An 18,390-nucleotide genomic window follows, 5' to 3' on the forward strand; every position below is an offset into this window, starting at 1 on the left:
GTTTCCTGAATACATTTGTTGACTATTGGATACAATGGGTCCCCAACCCCTGGTCCATGGCTTGCCAGGAATCTGGCTGTGCAAGTGAGCAAAGCCCCATCCAGTCACATGCAGGATCCAGGCAGTGTGAAACTATGCCCCCACCCCCCAAGTCTAGAAAAACTGCCAGAAGCATCAAGCTATCTCAGCCATATTTTTCTCCACTGGTGCCAATTCCTGAGGATCGTTCTGCACGCTTTGATACACAATCCAATGGTTAAACTTATGGATTTGACTATTGCAATCTCCTTTATGTAAGTCTGCCTCAGTATTGGTCTCCCCCCCTTTTCCCTATGGGAAGGGTACCCTTTTAATTTTTTAAGAAATGTGTATTGGCATTGAACATATTGTGCTCAGTTATCACATCATGGTGCAAGGCTGAAATGATAAGGCTTTTTTAAAGTTGAAGGGGATTCTTCTAATACAAATCAGAGTATTTATCCTAATTTACCTAAAAGAAAAGGTGACTGGATTTTAAATTAAATTTTAAAAAATCCTGTGCAATTGTCCTGTGGCTTCCATAATTTTGTGACTCAACTTGGAGATTTCTCTTCCCCCCCCCCAAAAAAAATAGGTTGAGACTAGATTAAAAATTAGTATTGAGTGATCGAAGATTGAATTTAATAGTAAGATAATGCTCATCTATAAAATGTATTGATCCCTGGCTCAAAGTCAATCGGGGCCTCCATGATTGAGGGTGGAATAGAACCTCAATCTCTGCCCAAGTCCAATATCTTCCACATTGCACCACGGGCTCACATGGGCTTATACTAAATATTTGAAAATAATGGTTTGCAAAAGCTTTTACAGTGCTAAATAGAGTTATTAGTGCACTAGCACTCAGCAAGTGATAACTTGCCTGAAAAACACCCTGTGAATTGGAGACCCACTGTAGGTTAGATTGGGAGGTTAAAAAAAAAATGGAAAGAAGATACTTCTGAATTGTTAAGAAAACAACAATTTTGTTGCATTTGTCCATAAAGTTCACCAGAAGTCAAATTTGATTTTAAAGAAACTTAATTCAACCTTTGTGTGACTTGTATGAAGAACAAGGATACAACCCCTAATGGTTTTTCTTAGCTTTTTTTTTTTTTTACAAAGGTATAAATACTCAACCACTTTAAATGCACACTATTAAGTTTCATTGGTTTTGCAAAAGAATATCTGAACAAATTTAATAGATTTTGTTAGAAATTAAGAATTGTAAGAAATTTTTAATTGAAGATAGCTACATTTTAGGATATGCCATGAAAATGTTACAATATTAAAATACTTCTTAGCTGTTGAGTTAGGTACAAAAAAGGTTAAACGTTAAGCCTTCAGTGTACAACTTGCATCTCCCAAATCCATTTCATCTTCATCCCCTCTGCCTCTAAATAGATATTCTACATGATTTTTAACAATTCATTTTTATTGATAAATGTGTATCTTCGCCTTTTCAAGACTCAAGCAGCTTGCATGATTATCTCCATTTTATCCCAATCATCCTGTAAGGGTGGTTGTGTTGAGCAAGAGTGCCTCTCCTAGTTATCCAGTAAATTTCCATGAAGGATTTAAACCTAGATGTCTCCAATCATAGTCCGAAGAGTTTCAATCTCTACATCACACTGAATGAAAGCCCAGACATCTTGAAACAAGCATACTTAAAAGAGAAAAAAAGAGCTTTCCCTATTATCCAGAAGAAAAGGCAGCTCAGTAAAACACTTGTACCTTTACAGACAAAACCCTTTTCTTATTGTAATGAAACAATGCAAAAAAACTCTTAACGGTAAAATATATGAATCTATTGCTACAATTAAGTGCTTTCAGAGGCTTCAATACCTTATTTTGCTTATCTGGTCAGTCTATCTGGATTTAGAAAACTGGGAGTAAAGCATTTGTTTTTATCAATGTATCATCAATTTATCAATCAATTTATCAATTTTCTATTCATATTGATATCACTTAGGGAAAATGATAAGAGAAATACAACAGACTAAAAGAACTATTTGAACTAAGTAAATTAGATGGACTAATGATGACATGAAGTAAGTGGGGCCACTTTTTAAGACTATTAAATAGTTTAATTAGGATACCACCACTAAACTAACTAGGAATTGGAAACTCTAACACAAATTTCATCAGCAATAATACATTTTATTAGTGCCTAGCCTGCTGTTTGAACAATTTAAGTGCTGGTTTATTTATAAAGCATAACAAAACTTAGTATATAGTGTCTAAAGGTTTACCTACAAACTAGCTTGATGGCTGATCTTCAGCTGCCTCCATCTTCTAAAATGTTAACAGAAATCAAGTGGCAGCGCTCATGCGATCTCTGGCAGGTAGTAATATTGACACACATGTTGTGTTAAATTTAAGACATAGTGCTAGCAATCAGATTAAATGAGGCTTTTTAATTGTTCATAAATCTGCATATTTCTCCATTTCATATTTTATCTGTTTCTTGCAAAAGCAAAAAGATAGCCTGATCAATAGACAGTGCTGCTAATTAACAAATGTACAGAATAACCTTGTTTTGTCTCAATATTAGTCCAAAAGGCTAAAATGGGGGCAACATAAAGGAAGAAATTCTGAAGATACCATAACATGTTGGGGCACATAAGCCATAGTGCTCAATCGTTTCTTGTGCTTATTTGGATTGATTTCACAATTGGTGATACCGGTTACCAAAATACATCTTGTTATAAAACTGAGGTTCCATGGATCAAGAAAGTCTCAAAGGACTTCAGAGGGTTACCATAGCAACTCAATTGTCATGATTTCAAGCCCATTCAGCTCAGTAGCTTGAGGGGAAAAAGTAATCAAAATCCAGCTTTTAAAAGAATATGATTATCAAAAATCAGGTAAAATTCAAGACACTATTGGAAAACTTTCCTATGACTTTTCTTGCCATATAGTTAAAAGAAACTAATTTAAGCCACACAGTAATGCGGTGTACAATTTTAATAAGCATTTCTTATTAAAAGCTTGATAATGTTCAAATATACAGAGAAAAGCTATTTATATAGCTACATACACATTTTGAGTCAATGACTACAACATTAATCATTCTAGCTTTCCCCTTGCCATTAGAGTAACAACAAAGTATTGTTTGTGTGCATGTGTTTGTGTATACACACACGCGCACACACTACTATATAGGCCTTATGAATTTTTGTAATGTATTTTGCTGTGACTGTTGTAAGACAATTGTATTATATACAGAGCTATACATATAACATAGGGATAGGCTAGATATACACAGGTTATATATAACAATATTTTACAATATACACAGCCTTTCCTAAAAGGGCTTCAGAGAATATTAACTTTATTATGCCTCAACTCTTCTGTGAGGTAGGTAGCATTTTTTTAAATTACAGAATGCAAGAGGCTCAGACATTATGAAACTTGCTATAAGCCAAGTAGCAAATTCAAAAACAGAACCTGAATACTATGCCAAACATGAAAAACTCCATCTTATCCTTAAAAGGGCTGACATTCAGAAGGAATGATTTCATCAAAATGTCCAAGGGGAAAAAATAAAGCACCTATTTAATTTTTTAAAAACTGAGTAAGCCTGGCACAGCTTTTAAGAGAACAGTCTTCAGTCTTTATTTAAAAGAGGCTACAGTTAGGGTTTACACTGCTAGAGTGCCTGCCAAAACAATACTCTATAGAAGCAGGATGCTGTTTTCAAGCTAAGGCAGAAAGAGGCATGAAAGTTGTTGGCATAGAGGAAGAGAAGAGGTGGTCCTTTTGGCAGAAATTCAGGCAAGTTCTTAATGATGTGCAATTTCCCCCTGCCAAAACCCCACAGAAAATTATGGTAACAAATTATACCATGAGATAGTAAGCATAAAATAATAAAGAATCTTCCCCTTTCCTACAACATATTAGTGCTCAACTAAATAGGATCTTAATATACTGAAATATTATGCACTAAAATGCTTTAATAAAAACAGCATTTTGTATGTGCACCACAATTCAGTTGGCAAACATTTGTGTATTGAGTAAGCTATATCTGATGAAAAGATTATACTTTGTTGGATCAGGCCATCTTAAACTTTTCTGCTAACTGTAAAATGCAGATTGAACTGTTTCTATTTTAAATGAAGAGGAAGAGTAGTTTTATTCACCTATAAACAACTTAATAGATGTGATGTGCAGTAGCAACTAAAATATACAGGTCACATAAATAAAAACTATTTTTTCAGTATGACTTTGTAATTTATTAAAAACTGTAACAAGATACTTAAAAAAGGCTAGATACAAAAGTAGTTAAGCTGCTCACGAACATTAAATTTTTTTTTTCAAAATGTACCTTCAAATAATCATGATCTTATAAACATTTTACAGTTACCAGGTAGTGCCCAGGCTGAAAATTTAACCAGCTTGAGACACAGCAGAACAAGTGTCTGGATTTGAGCTGGAGGTGTAAGCCTCCTAACCGACTGCTCAAAGAAAGATACAAAATGTTGATTGTAAATGATTAAATACTGTGCATTGGCTTCCTTCTTACGTACAAAAAGAATCTCACTAAGGTTATACAGACTACATGCAAAACATTAATGGTGGTATTTATTGTGCCAGAGTCCAGTGCAAGCAGACAAATTGCAATGGCAGTGGTTTTTGTAAGCAAACGTGAATGATTTCAACTCTTAGCTCTAACTGGCAAGAACTTTTTACAAGTTCAATAATACATGATGCACAACTGCAGCCAACCACAAACTTAAACACCATTTAAAAAAAAATTAAAATAAACCACAGGACATACTTCATCTTTTATTTTGAAATTTCCTAGTCCCTCTATACAAGCACCTTTGCTGAAACACTTTCCAGAAAGGCAGCAGTGAATTTTTTTTTTTTTTTTGAAGAACATTTGACATATTTCCACCCCTTTTGAAAAAGTTAAATCACAGTGTAATTTATATTGTTCTGCTGTCATCTTTGGCTGGATTTGGCCAAGAAGTTAATGACCAGCAAATGATCACAATCTAACATCGCCAGTGCTTCTTCAGCCCTTAGGTTGCAAACTTTGCTGGGGAATGTTGCATTTTATCATTGCAGTACCAGCAATAGGAGGGGGCATGACAGCATTAACTTTCATAAACTTTTATGGACAAATGGAAACTCTACAAAAAAAATCTAGCTAGTAATAATTATACAGCAATACACACTTTTTTTAATAGTCTACACAAAACCAAAATTTTTGGTCTTAATGGCGAGTAGTAACTTCTGTTTAAGAATCTGTTTAGAAGAATAAAGTGGAACATAAAGGCGTGATATACATGTGTTTGCTGTAGGAAGGTGTTGATCATCTGGTGGTCTTATTGTGATGGATGGCATAGGCTGAAATCCTTCTTCACTAGCAGGTAATGATGGGCTAGATGTCCAAAAGTAAACCTATGGACCATTAAAAAAAACCCTGTTAATTCTTCACTAAACAAATTCATACCCAATTTTGATGTTAATTATTCCATATTAATTAAGTCACCATGAGAAAAAACCCTGGATAATAATACATAAGTGAGAATAATGTTTTTTTAACTTGTCAAAGCATTAAAGGAATTTAACAATTAGATACTCAAAAGGTGTGAATTAGCTCCAAGGAAAAGAAATACTTACTAAATCTTGCCTTTCAGTCATACTCATCTTCTCTACTATGGACCAAAACCATCGTTTAAACTGCAGAAGTTTCTCAGCATTTTCTCCTATTAAAAATGAAGTCAAAGAATATTAAAAGCAGATACCCCATGGTATTACTTTCAAAAGTGAATTCATGGAAATACTTGAAATATGCTAACCATGTACTAAATGCTACAGGGCTACTCTTTAGCTAGTGAGTAATACAATGTTCATTGTAAATTACATTTTGCATTAAGTAAGTGATCAAGTTTCAATTTTTCAAAAAATTCAAAAATCGTATCTGAAAGAAATAAACTGAACTATCATTTTTAATTTGTGAAGAAGCTCCCCAGTAGGCACAGGATAAACACAACCAAGAAGCACTAGTATGTAAGGATTACACTCAACTGTTTCTATCCCCCAGAAGAACTTGGACACTAGTGAGAGATCATATTCCCACTAGGTCCCTTTCACATCTTCTCTAGAGCAGTGGTTCTCAACCTTTTTAGTGCCGTGACCCCCCCCCAACCGGTCGTAAGTCGAGGACTACTCAACCGGTCATAAGATGAGGACTACTCAACTGGTGCAGCACCGTTTGAAGAATGGGACTTTTGGCGGGCTCAGCAGGGCAGAGACAGCCTGGACAATTCCTATTGGCTTTTGAAAGCCAATAGAATTAGACTCTATTCAAGAAAGCCAATAGAATAAAAGGGAGTAGCACAGCTAAGGAAAAGGGGGAAAGAATGGCAGACTGCATTGTTTGGCGACCCCCGTGAAATGGTCGTTCGATCCCAAATGGGGCCCCGACCCACAGGTTGAGAACCACTGCTCTAGAGCAGTGGTTCTTAACCTGGGCGATATTGCCCCCCAGGGGGCGATTTCATTTTTCAGGGGGGCGATGGAACGAAAAGGGGCAATGCGGGGGCGAAGGAACGAAAAGGGGTGATGGAGCAAGAAGTTTTGGGGACACTTTTGAAATTTTTTCGTACAATGAATCGCTGTATATCTGTCGTACAAAAACATCAGATCGCTTGCTATTAGTGGATTGAATTGTGTTTTCAAATGTTCCTCCAGCTAGCTTCAGTACAGAACACCGTACATATGTGAATATGCATTGCTTATCTTCATGCGCATTGCGCAGCAGCCTCTACCCATATAGTGGCGCGCCATTGGTCAGAATATGGGAGATATGGGAAAAAGACTGGAAATAAATTATTTGCATCGATATGTCCTGATGATAATTTTAAAGAAAACAAAAAAAGGGTTTGCATAAATTGACAACTTCCTCATTGGCTCAAGGGGGCGATTCATATTAGTAAAGTTGGAAGGGACCTTGGAGGTCATCTAGTCCAACCCCCTGCTCGGGCAGGAAACCCTACACCATTTCGGACAAGTGGCTGTCCAGTCTCTTCTTAAAAACTTCCAGTGTTGGAGCATTTACTGCTTCTGGAGGCAAGCTGTTCCACTGATTAATTGTTCTCACTGTCAGGAAGTTTCTCCTTAGTTCTAGGTTGCTTCTCTCCTTGATTAGTTTCCACCCGTTGCTTCTTGTCCTGCCTTCAGGTGCTTTGGAAAATAGCTTAATTCCCTCTTCTTTATGGCAGCCCCTGAGATATTGGAATACTGCTATCATGTCCCCCCTTGTCCTTCTCTTCGTTAAACTAGACATACCCAATTCTCGCAACCGTTCCTTATATGTTTTAGCCTCCAGTCCCCTAATCATCTTTGTTGCTCTTCTCTGTACTCTTTCTAGAGTCTCAACATCTTTTTTGCATCGTGGTGACCAAAACTGGATGCAGTATTCCAAGTGTGGCCTTACCAAGGCATTGAAGAGTGGTATTAATACTTCACGTGATCTTGATTCTATCCCTCTGTTAATGCAGCCTAGCACTGTGTTGGCCTTTTTGGCAGCTGCAGCACACTGCTGGCTCATATTTAGGTGATTGTCTACTAGGACTCCGAGGTCCCTCTCACAGTTACTACTATTGAGCATGGTGCCACCTATGCTGTACTTGTGCATTTGGTTTTTCTTGCCTAAATGTAGAACCTTGCTTTTTTCACCATTGAATTTCATTTTGTTAGTTAGTGCCCAGTGTTCAAGTCTGTCCAGATCCTTCTGTATCTTAAGCCTGTCTTCTGGAGTGTTGGCTATTCCTGCCAGCTTGGTGTCGTCTGCAAATTTGATGAGTTCCCCATCTATCCCTTCATCCAAATCGTTGATGAAGATGTTGAAGAGCACTGGGCCCAGAACAGAGCCCTGGGGCACCCCACTACACACTTCCCTCCATATAGATGCAGTTCCATTGAGGACCACTCGCTGAGTACGGCCGGTCAGCCAGCTACGGATCCATCTGGTGGTGGTTCTGTCTACCCCACATTTTTCTATCTTGTCAAGTAGTAGGTTGTGATCTACTTTATCAAATGCCTTACTGAAGTCCAAGTAAATTATGTCCACAGCATTCCTCTGATCCACTAATTTTGTCACTTGGTCAAAGAATGCAATAAGATTTGTCTGGCATGATCTATTTTTTAAGAACCACTGCTCTAGAGGAATGAAAAAGGCCAGCTTATACAATATTGGATAACCTTATATAACTTATAAAACATTTATTTTTTAATCAGTATGCAAAGAAGCTGATCATAATTTTATTATGGTGCAATTTATAATCAAAATATATTATACCTGACTCATCATTGAAAGAAGTAAAGCTGATTAGCATCTGCACATTAACTTCACCACATCCATTAACTAGAAGCCTGAAATCTTCTGCTGTCAAGTCTTCTAATGAATTCTTTGGGAGTACATCCAACAGACCCTTCCTCATTGCCTGAAAGAGCCACCAGAAATAGAATTTTAGCAGTGAAATGCACCCTGCTGGGTTACAATGCAACTCAAGATTCCTTGCTGTGATACACAAGTCTTGCCATGTTCTCATCATGAGCTGAAGCAACACCTTTCCGGAATAATCCTTTTCTTCACATCATCTACACCCAGAGATAAAATAGAGGAGGGGGGGGGGTTGATATCCTCTGTGTATTTACATGGTTACTATTTTATATTCTGGAATCAAGTGACCAGCTGGAATTGTTCTAAGCCTCAAGAAAACTACTCCGGGAAATTGGGCTCATAGAGCAGAATATTAGCTTCTTAGCTATTACAAGTTTTGGTTTAGCTATGAAGGCCAATCCAAATTTAAATGAGAATGAGTATAATTTTTTTTGCAGAAACAGAATAGCAGAAAAATTAAGAATCAAATGGGAAATTGGCAGATTTGTTCACCCTTATTTATAATTGGATCAGGAGGAAGAACAGTGTTTTCTATGCTAATTCTAAATTTCATACAGATACATTGCTGATACTGAGAGAAGTATTTTTGTGACAGATTTTCTGAATGTTTTATGAAATGTAATATTTCATGGACGGCTTAAAAGTTTTTTATCTATCCATTCAACATGATATTTCTTTAAGGATTACAGAACAGTACTAAGAAAAAGTGCATCAAATTTCAAGATGATTTCACATACTTACGTGTAAAGGTTGTTCTGCAACTACTAACATTCTATGTTCTGCATATTTACGAACATATTCATACACATTTTGAGGAGTGACTGGTATATTTACACCGTTGGAAATAAGTTCAACCTAGAAAAACAATGCAACACAGAATTATTTTTTAAAATCTTATTAAAGGCTTCACAACCATCAGTTATTCACAACTCCTCTTAGTCTTGCTTTTTATTACATTTGTCACTAAAATTACTGAAGTATCTATGGATGTTAACATTAAAACAGATTCTGAGGCAGTAACATTAAACACAGTAATTTGTGCCTACCTGTCCTCCACCTTCCTCTTTGCATAGGTCTATCGCAAAAGCTAAGTCCATTGCTGCAAAAACTGCATCAGCATCTGTACTTTGGGAAGCGAGGATGAGTTGCCGCAAACTCTCATACATAACCGGATCAAAAAAGGCAAAATCATGCCAGTTAACCTGAAAATAAAAAAGTAATCATTAAACATTTACTTGTATTTCATTGTACAAGTAGTGCAATTAAGCTTATTGTTGGGAAATTTATAAGATTTTACAACTAATATTCTCATATCTATTTTAAGAACAATAGTGTATATAGACATTTCCACCATTTGATCAATCACAATATAAGCACAAAAGTTGAAGAGCATGGGTTAGTTCTCAGACTGATCGTTACATCTGATTTGGGCTTATGACTATTTGGATTTGTGACCTCCAGCAGATATAATTGAAATTCTAGTTTGTTTTGAAAATAATGGTTTATTTTAGTTGTTTGGTGAAATTTCTGCTTAGAGGATTATGAATAAAAGGCTTATAATGATCTCACACACAAAAAAATCACTTGATATCTTATTTGTAGATCACCATTATACCCAGAATGGAGCTTTTTGAAATATTCTTACCTTTTCTGGATAAAGTATCTGACAGTAAGGAAAGGAACAAACATTTTAAACATAAGGATGGAAGTCATGGGAACAATGCCCTACATTTTTAGCTGAAGACAAATTTCATCAATTAATGCAGCAGCCTTATGCTAAATCACTAAGAGATGCTTACCTTTCTGCCAAGAAGAACTTTTATTACATGTCGATTTAATGTAATTGGACATAGTTCATTTTGCAGCAAGCATAACCCTAGAATTCTGAAAATCATTAGAAAGCAGTTAATATTTTAACAGAAAATTGCTAACAGTATCAAAATATAAGTATTAAACATTATTTTCAAATTTTGGTTGAAAATCCCAATCTTATTACATTTAATATATATATACATTTCATATTATTTTTCTCTCAGAAAGCAAGTCACTCATCTAGAGGGTATTTTACCTGCCAATATTTCTGAAGCAATTCAATCTGGCTTCTGTATTTTTGCCTGGCCTTGGTGTATAAAAGCCACGTTTTCCAGGTTGATAAAACAGTGGTGCGTTATCATCACCATCATCTGTATCATCTAATTCCATGTCCACAACGCTACGACTAGAACCATGTCGTTTTCTGTTTTCCTTTTTTAAAAGAAACACACAATAGAAATAAAAAGTGTTTGTTTCTGTTAACTGACTTTAGTACTGAACTGTGTATTCAAAATATACTATTCAAAAAGATGATTTCAACAAATGCTAATGCTAATTTAATAATATATGTCTATGTATTTATCTGTTTCTAAAATATGGACTCTGCTTTAGTTTTCCGTGTCATCTCTTCAAGCAAATAAATACTAGAATAGTCTAATTTCTTTCTAATAACTAATTTCCAGATATGAAAAAAAAAGATTTAGGCTTATACGCTCTTATCAATTCAACAGAAAGAAAGAACAAAAGAACTAACAGTAATTTGTAAAGAAGTAGCATGCAAAATACTCTGAAATGAAACTAAGAAGAAAAAATATTGTCTTAATGACTTTACTACATATCAGCCCAGAGACAATTCTTCATCTTAACACAGAATACAGCTAATCTTATGCCACCTGCTTTCCTAGGTATAAGACTAAGATGAGTAAATGAGACCATTTCTAGGCATTGAAACTTGTTATAAATACTCTTCATTTAGTAATCAAGAATGGGACAAGTAACTTGAACATTAAGTAATGACTAAGTGAAATTTCAACTGTGCTTATAATTTTATTTCAGTTTTCCTTTATTTTTTAGAACTATACAGGTTGTAAATTGAGGACTGATCATAAAAGTTACTCCTTCATCACTATCCAAAATGTGAATGGTTCCCAAATGAGGCAATCACTAAACGAGGACTAGCTGTATGATCAATTTCCAAGACAAAATTGAGACTGTAAGTTACAAGACCAAGTTGCAATAATATGCTGCAATGTACAGTCTCTTGTTCAGAACTCCAACTGCCATGACTTCATGGAATTTGAGAGATTCTTTTATAATTGTTATTTAATCTGATGACTCTGGGAATACATATGATTTCTGGTCTTATGCATGTGATTAAAAGAATCTGTCATGGTTCCGACAGATGAAATTCTTCAAAAGAACTTTGAGCATTGTTTACCTTAAAGAATCTTTTATTCGAGAAACAAAGTATCAGCACTACATAGTTGAAACCAGAAAGTAAATTTCCCTCCCCTGGATGCAAAGTAACAAAGTGCAATTCTTGAAGCATGGGCTTTCTCTCCAGCTCGCCAAAACACTATCAGCTCTGGGCCCAATGTCCTTGGGTTCCCACGATTAAGTTATTATTGTTATGACTAGCTGGACTCTCATCCCTATTCCCCCTCCCAGCAGCAACTCATTCTAAAAGCAATAGAGAAAATGGTTGCGTTTCCATCTGTTGTCAAAGCAAGAACATCTGATGTTAGCAGTGTTGACAGAATCTTCTTCGTAAATGAATTTCTCTATTTTAGATATTTCAGACATCTGTAAACAGTAAATTAATAAAGGCATGGTCTACAGATGTTTCTTACTTGCACTTTATCAGAAGAATCCAACAAGCCAAGGTCTAGAATGCTGTCAGCTCCATTTTCCCTTTGAAAGGAATAAAAACCAATTATATTGAGCCAATATAATGTTTAACCTTTTACAATCTTTTCATAGATTGTACCACTTTTAGGATATGGCAATATTTGAGTATCACCAGTTGCCTAGCAGGTGGTCGTGGCCTGCTTGACACCACTCACTGGACACAGCTGACTCAAGACAGTTGGGTCACAACGGAACAAGTCACACTGGCTAACTCGATGTGGGGACAACTCGGTGCCCCACAAACTCGCCTCCCCAAACTGCTAGAGCCAAGCGTATGCATGCGCGCACACACATAATGCATTCCAGGTTTTGGACTTTTATCCACAAAGGAAGGAGAGAGACTTCTCCCCAAGCCCAGGCATGATTGGCAATTTGCTAGCTCAGATGTGGATACAAGTCTCCAAGGTTGGAATGTTGTTTGTGTATATATGTGTAAAGCACACTAAGAGATGTTCTTTTCCCAATCTCAGACATCATTGGTGTTTCCCTGTCCGGTTCCCCCTCCCAGCAAAGCAGGAGGTGGAGGACGTTTGCAGGAAGCAGTTTCTTCCGAGTCCAACTTCTATCTTGACAGATCTCTGGAGAGCAAGAGGCGGCGGCAGGGGAGCAGCACTCCCGGGTCCTGTACAAGGGAGGCTGGCCCGTTGAGGAAAGGGAATTTCCATTTCCAATTGTGCATGGTAAGGATGCTGGCTTGCTGGGGCAGCTTTCCTTACACAGCTCTCTTGCCAGCCCCTCTGCTTCTCCATAAATCTGCAGAGGAGACAGAGATGTGGAGGGCAAGGTACAACCTCCATATTGGCCACTTCTACCTCTCCAAGCCCTCTTCAATTAAACATACATTATATATAAATTAAAACACTGCCAAAAAGAAAACATAGTTAAATCACTAATTACAGCTCTTCGCATATTTTTTGGGAAAAACTACCTTTATTGATGTTAGGAAGGAAGAGCAAATCTTATTAAGGAACTCTTAAGAGGAAGGGAATTGAAGACCCCCAAAGGTCTTGTTCTTTCTAATCTGCCTTCCCTTTGAGCCTTTAGTTCTCATTATTTTATTATTATGAATTTAAGAAGAAGATCAAAGGCCTCCATAGCTCAGGATACTCACCTTAAAATCAGAACCTTGGATTCTCATCCAAGAATCTTCTTCAGCTCTGACTGGATGGTAGGGAATGGAAAGATTTATATTCCTTGCAGACAGCTGGTCATTTGCATTCTTTTAGCGAGTTGTTAGAACCATTTGGAGGTTTACCTGTGTCCTCTGGGTCACTTGAATAGTGTAAATGTGTGTGGAGCCTTCTTGGCCACAGGATGTTTTCTGCCTTGGCTCCATACACATTTGCACTACCCAGATGACTCTGAGGACATGGGCAAACCTTCAAATGGTTTCAACAACTCTCTAAAAGAATGAAAATGACCAGCTGTCTGCAAGGAGTATAAATCTTTCCATTCCCCACCATCCAGTCAGAGCTGAAGAAGCTTCTTGGATGAGAAGCGAAATGTCTTCAAAGAAAAACAAGAAAGTCCAGTTGCCTCCTGAAAAAGCACCTTTGAGACAACCTGACCTGGATGACTGAGAATCTCCATAGACATTGTAATAGCAGATGTGTCCAAAATTTGGGTTGAGTTTTCAGCCATTTGTTTATAAATATGGAGGAGGTAAGCTAGATACCTTGACTTCTATAGGAACTCAAAAGTCAATCATTCCCATAGTTGAAACTCATATACATACTTTAATTCTCATTAATATTAAATTACCTTCCATGTGCAATAATGAGCTCCATAGCTTCATCCACTCTTGCTCGAAGAGAATCTTCACTTGCTAATAGTAAAAGCAGCTGTGCAGGTGACAATTCCAACAGCATACCTGTAATCTTGCTTGCAAAAGCCTGAAAAGATATAGATTTATATTTATTTTCCTATGTTTACACGCTTCCCTCTACCTGGTTATTATACTAGATAGGCAGAAAAAAATCTGCTGTCTGTTTCCCGATATGTTAAAATTATGGGTAGAGAACCACAGGATAAATGGGATGGGATCTGGTTTCTATTCCAGACATAGAAAGAGCAAATCCAGACAGTAAAATATAATTTATTCTGAATTCAAATAATATTAAAAATGTGGAAAGATTCTTTTTCTGGGGTTTATCCCAATCACAAAGAGCAATCCAATAAGCAAATTAAACTAATAGATTCAAACTCAGAACAAATTCTGTTCTAACCTTGGATTTTTTTTAGTTATCTATCAATGCTTCTGTATTTAGGCTTGCTTGTTTCCAATTTCAGCTTACAGCCATCCTTCTCAGCCCTTTTGATTTTTTGTGTAGCAATAATTAAACAATTCCCTTCAGATTTCCAACCGAAGCCTTTTCCAAGGATACATGCCACAAATAGTGACAATGCTAGTTAAATATCTACCAATGGCAATCTATTCTATTCTTAGATATAGCAATATTCACAAGATCCATGCTAACCCAGAAATTTATTTTAATGGGAGGTTTTTTCAAACTTAAAAGCCATTAACCTGACATTCAGAAGAAAGGACGGCAGGTACAGGAGTGATCAATAGCCATGGTGGTACAGTGGTTAGAATGCAGTACTGCAGGTTACTTCTGCTGACTGCCAACTGCCAACAGTTTGGCAGTTCAATTCTCACTGGCTCAAGGTTGATTCAGCCTTCCATCCTTACAAGGTTGGTAAAATGAGGATCCAGATTGTTGGGGCAATATGCTGACTCTGTAAACCACTTAGAGAGGGCTGTAAAACTCTGTGAAACGGTATATAAGTCTAAGTACTATTGCTATCTTGGGTCTTGCCCAGAGGAGGCATGTAACCCCCTCACGTGACTCATAAGGTAACACAGTCTACATATGCAACAGATTGTGGCATATTAAGGTACGTTTTGTTATCATAGCATGTTCAACACCAATGTCAGTAAATAGATTATGAAATGTCCAAGGAGATATTAAGGCAGAGACTGTAAAAACCCCAAATAAAACAGGTTAGAATATTTTGTAAAAAACAAACAAACAATGCCCTCCACACTCCCTCCCCAAGTAGAGAAGCCCAGTCTCACAGGTTGCATTGCTTGTACACGGGGATAAAGTCTTTCGCCCAGGGCTTGTCGATGTGCTGGAAGAGGATCAGGGTCATCACTAGGATTTCCTTCAGATGCAGGTCGAAAAGGTCTGGTGTCAATGGACAGCTGCCTCCTAAAATCCCTTTAAAAACACACACAAACATTCTTTATCAGAAATTATTATTGTTCTATATACGACCAAGACATTGCATTGTGGGTTTGTGTTAGAGAATAAAAATGGGGTTTCTGTTCTGTTAAAAGGATAGGACATCAGTCTCTGCTCCACCTTTTGTCTGTGCTTCAATACAAGGAAGAATCTCTTATGTTTTTATTTAAATCATTTTGAATCCTTGATTCTGTAAGATGTTTTAGAGAGGTATACTCTGTTCTGAAGTGCTACTCTGCTCCCCATTACTAGAAATTTGCACCAGAAAATTCATGAGCAAAATTTATATGTTAGGGGGACAACTTACCTGTCTCTGTCTCTTCGAGAACCAGTTCGCAACCCACTACTGTTTCTCCTCATTTCTCTCTCCCGTTCCCTTTCTCGATCTCTCTCCCCTCTGTTCCGTAATCTCTGCATTAGACCTAAAGAGACAGTCAAATTTGTACAGAATTTTTCCTATAAGAATCATAACTAATACAAAGAATCATGAACTGCGAGATCTATCCCTAACGAAGCAGAATGCAAAATTTTAAGTTTGGAATCTTTTTACAAAATATTTAAGAACTGATGCAAGAACACTTTTTCATCTAATTCTAAAAAACATTTTAGAAGACTTTTACCCTAGTTCAAAAAATATAATTACTGAAGGAGAAAATGTGAAGGTATGCCACCCTATTTGTGAATCCTTCCTTGCTTTATTGCTTGCTTTATTTATTCTCAAGGCCTTTACAATATAGTTAGTCCTCAACTTATGACCACAACTGGGACCAGAATTACTGTTGCTAAGTAAGGTAGTTGTTAAGTTAATCGTGCCCAATTTTACAACCTTTTCACCATAGTTGTTAACCAAACACTGCAGTTGTTAAGTAAATCATGTGATTATTATACAAATCTGGTTTTCCCCATTAACTTTGCTTGTCGTAAGCCAGCTGGGGAAGTCACAAATAGAATCACACACAACCCTGAGACGCCTCAACTGTCACAACTACATGCCAGTTGCCAAGCACCCAAATTTTTATTATGTGACTGTGGCAATGCTGTGACAAATGAAATGTGAGGACTGGCCATATGTCACTTTTTCCAACGCCATTCTAACTTCAAACAATTTCTAAACGAACGGTAGGCCCAAATACATGTAACTGAAATAGAACAGGTATATTTCCCTACATACCTTGTTTCTTTTTTCTTAATTCTTCCTTTGATACTTTTTCTACACTGAATGTTACTAATAAATCTCTTAGCAGCAGGTGTGCCCTTTTTATTTCAAAACAATACACATGAAATATGGAAAAAATTCTGACAATTTCTTGCTATTTTCCCTATTTAGTAATCTTCTTCTATAACTGATTGTGCAGGAATCTGCATTCCAGGTTAGCAAGGCTTTGTTTTTGTGTGGACACATAGGATAACTATATCAAGTGTGCAAAACAATATTGCTACATAATTTAGATCCCTAATTTGACCATTAAAACATCGTTTTAGACTATAGCATAAGCTTTTGTCCTTCTCTTTGCCAAATGCATAAAACTTAAATGGTGTACAAAATATATTCTTTGGGATACCTACTTGTATGTGTCCCCTTGTTGGCATTTTGAATACAATCTAGATTTGGCAATTTCTCATTTGACAAAAAGGCTTGTGCAATAGCAGTATAAAAGCTTCGTGCCACACCACTGCCTTCTCCTGGTTCATCCTTAAATGTAACCTTTACCCTGTGGACAGCCATTGGAGTGGTAGCACATCTTCGACCAAAGTGATTGTTGAGCTGTCTCATTGTTTGCTGAATTAGAAGGTCTCTGTCCCGATCAACCTAGCAGATATATCAGAATAAGAACTGAAACCTCTGAAGAAAAAGGCAAGACAAACACTAGTGTTATACGGCTACACTTCCTCTCAAAGTCTGCCCAATAATATCTCTTAGCAGCATTCAGAAAATTAATCTGACTGTAGGAAGAATGACCAGTTGTCCACGAGCTATTTCAGTAAAAGAATCCGAGGAATATGGGTTAGAAGAGCACTAAGGTGATATCAGATTCAAGATATTAAAACTGTATCATTAGTGCCGTTGCAGTATTTTTCCTTAACATAAAACGACATGCAATGTAATAATAAACATCATGTCAAGAAATTATATTTTGAAAAGATTAAAAATCAGTGCTATTAAGGCTCAACAACCAATTTCCATAGCTTAGTATCTCCCAAGATACATTTAGCAAAATCAATAAAGGAAATATAATAAAAACTCCATTTTGAAAATACCCCAAATCCATCTAACTTATTCTCAATTGAGACTGTCACATATTGATTAAATTACTCTGAGTAAACTATGTACACATAGTTTTAACTTTTGGGTTTGCTTGGTCCTTCCAGAATTTATAGCTGAAGATCAATTATAATTTTATTTATTTATTTCTATTCTGCCTTTATTATTTTTACAAATAACTCAAGGCAGTGAATATATCCAACACACCTTCCTCCTCCTATTTTACCCACAACAACCCTGTGAGGTGAGTTGGGCTGAGAGAGTGACTAGTCCAGGGGTAGGCAATCTTGGCTCTTTTATGATTCGTGGGCTTCAACTCCCAGAATTCCTGAGCCATGGTTGCCTACCCCTAGACTAGTCCAAAGTCATCCAGCAGGCTTTCATGGCTAAGGAAGGACTAAAATTCATAGTCTCCCACTTTCTAGCCTGGTGCCTTAACTGCTAAACCAAATTGGTTCTCTATTCTCAGCATATCTGAAATCTGGAAGTAGCACTTAGAATAAAGTGGCCCAGTTACTATAGAGAATACCATACAGGAACCACATTACACCGTTTTTATCTAAACTGTTCTGGTTTCCAATAGAATACTGGTCCATTCCAAGGTGTTGGCAATGAAATTTAACTGTCTAAATAAATTTTGATATTCAAGAGAGCAATTCTCTCTATATATACCTGACTCAGTAGCTGGCCAAGTAAGTTTTCCTTTGCTTGTCACTACTGAGAGT

General features: G+C 36.8%; 1 protein-coding gene across 6 annotated transcripts in view; it reads right to left on the reverse strand.

Moving 5' to 3' along the window:
- Positions 1-1,233: 1,233 nt before the first annotated feature.
- The window catches only part of UBR5 (ubiquitin protein ligase E3 component n-recognin 5), an 89,009-nt gene continuing 71,852 nt past the window's right edge, over positions 1,234-18,390 (reverse strand). For 5 of the 6 annotated variants that reach the window (XM_039328900.1, XM_039328899.1, XM_039328895.1 and 2 more), the window contains 12 exons: positions 16,969-17,212; positions 15,710-15,824; positions 15,234-15,378; positions 13,916-14,046; positions 12,097-12,157; positions 10,503-10,678; positions 10,234-10,318; positions 9,481-9,636; positions 9,176-9,289; positions 8,330-8,474; positions 5,647-5,732; positions 1,234-5,424 (listed from right to left, as the gene is read on the reverse strand). In XM_039328900.1, the coding sequence (XP_039184834.1) occupies positions 5,212-5,424; positions 5,647-5,732; positions 8,330-8,474; positions 9,176-9,289; positions 9,481-9,636; positions 10,234-10,318; positions 10,503-10,678; positions 12,097-12,157; positions 13,916-14,046; positions 15,234-15,378; positions 15,710-15,824; positions 16,969-17,212 (1,671 nt within the window). In that variant the 3' untranslated portion in view covers positions 1,234-5,211. The remainder of the gene's footprint in view (positions 5,425-5,646; positions 5,733-8,329; positions 8,475-9,175; positions 9,290-9,480; positions 9,637-10,233; positions 10,319-10,502; positions 10,679-12,096; positions 12,158-13,915; positions 14,047-15,233; positions 15,379-15,709; positions 15,825-16,968; positions 17,213-18,390) is intronic. The other variant, XM_039328898.1, reaches the window with a different exon arrangement.

Source organism: Crotalus tigris, unplaced genomic scaffold (assembly GCF_016545835.1).
Source record: "Crotalus tigris isolate CLP2741 ecotype Arizona unplaced genomic scaffold, ASM1654583v1 scf7180000024384.25900115:4084858, whole genome shotgun sequence".
In the NCBI taxonomy this organism is placed as follows: Eukaryota; Metazoa; Chordata; class Lepidosauria; order Squamata; family Viperidae; genus Crotalus; species Crotalus tigris.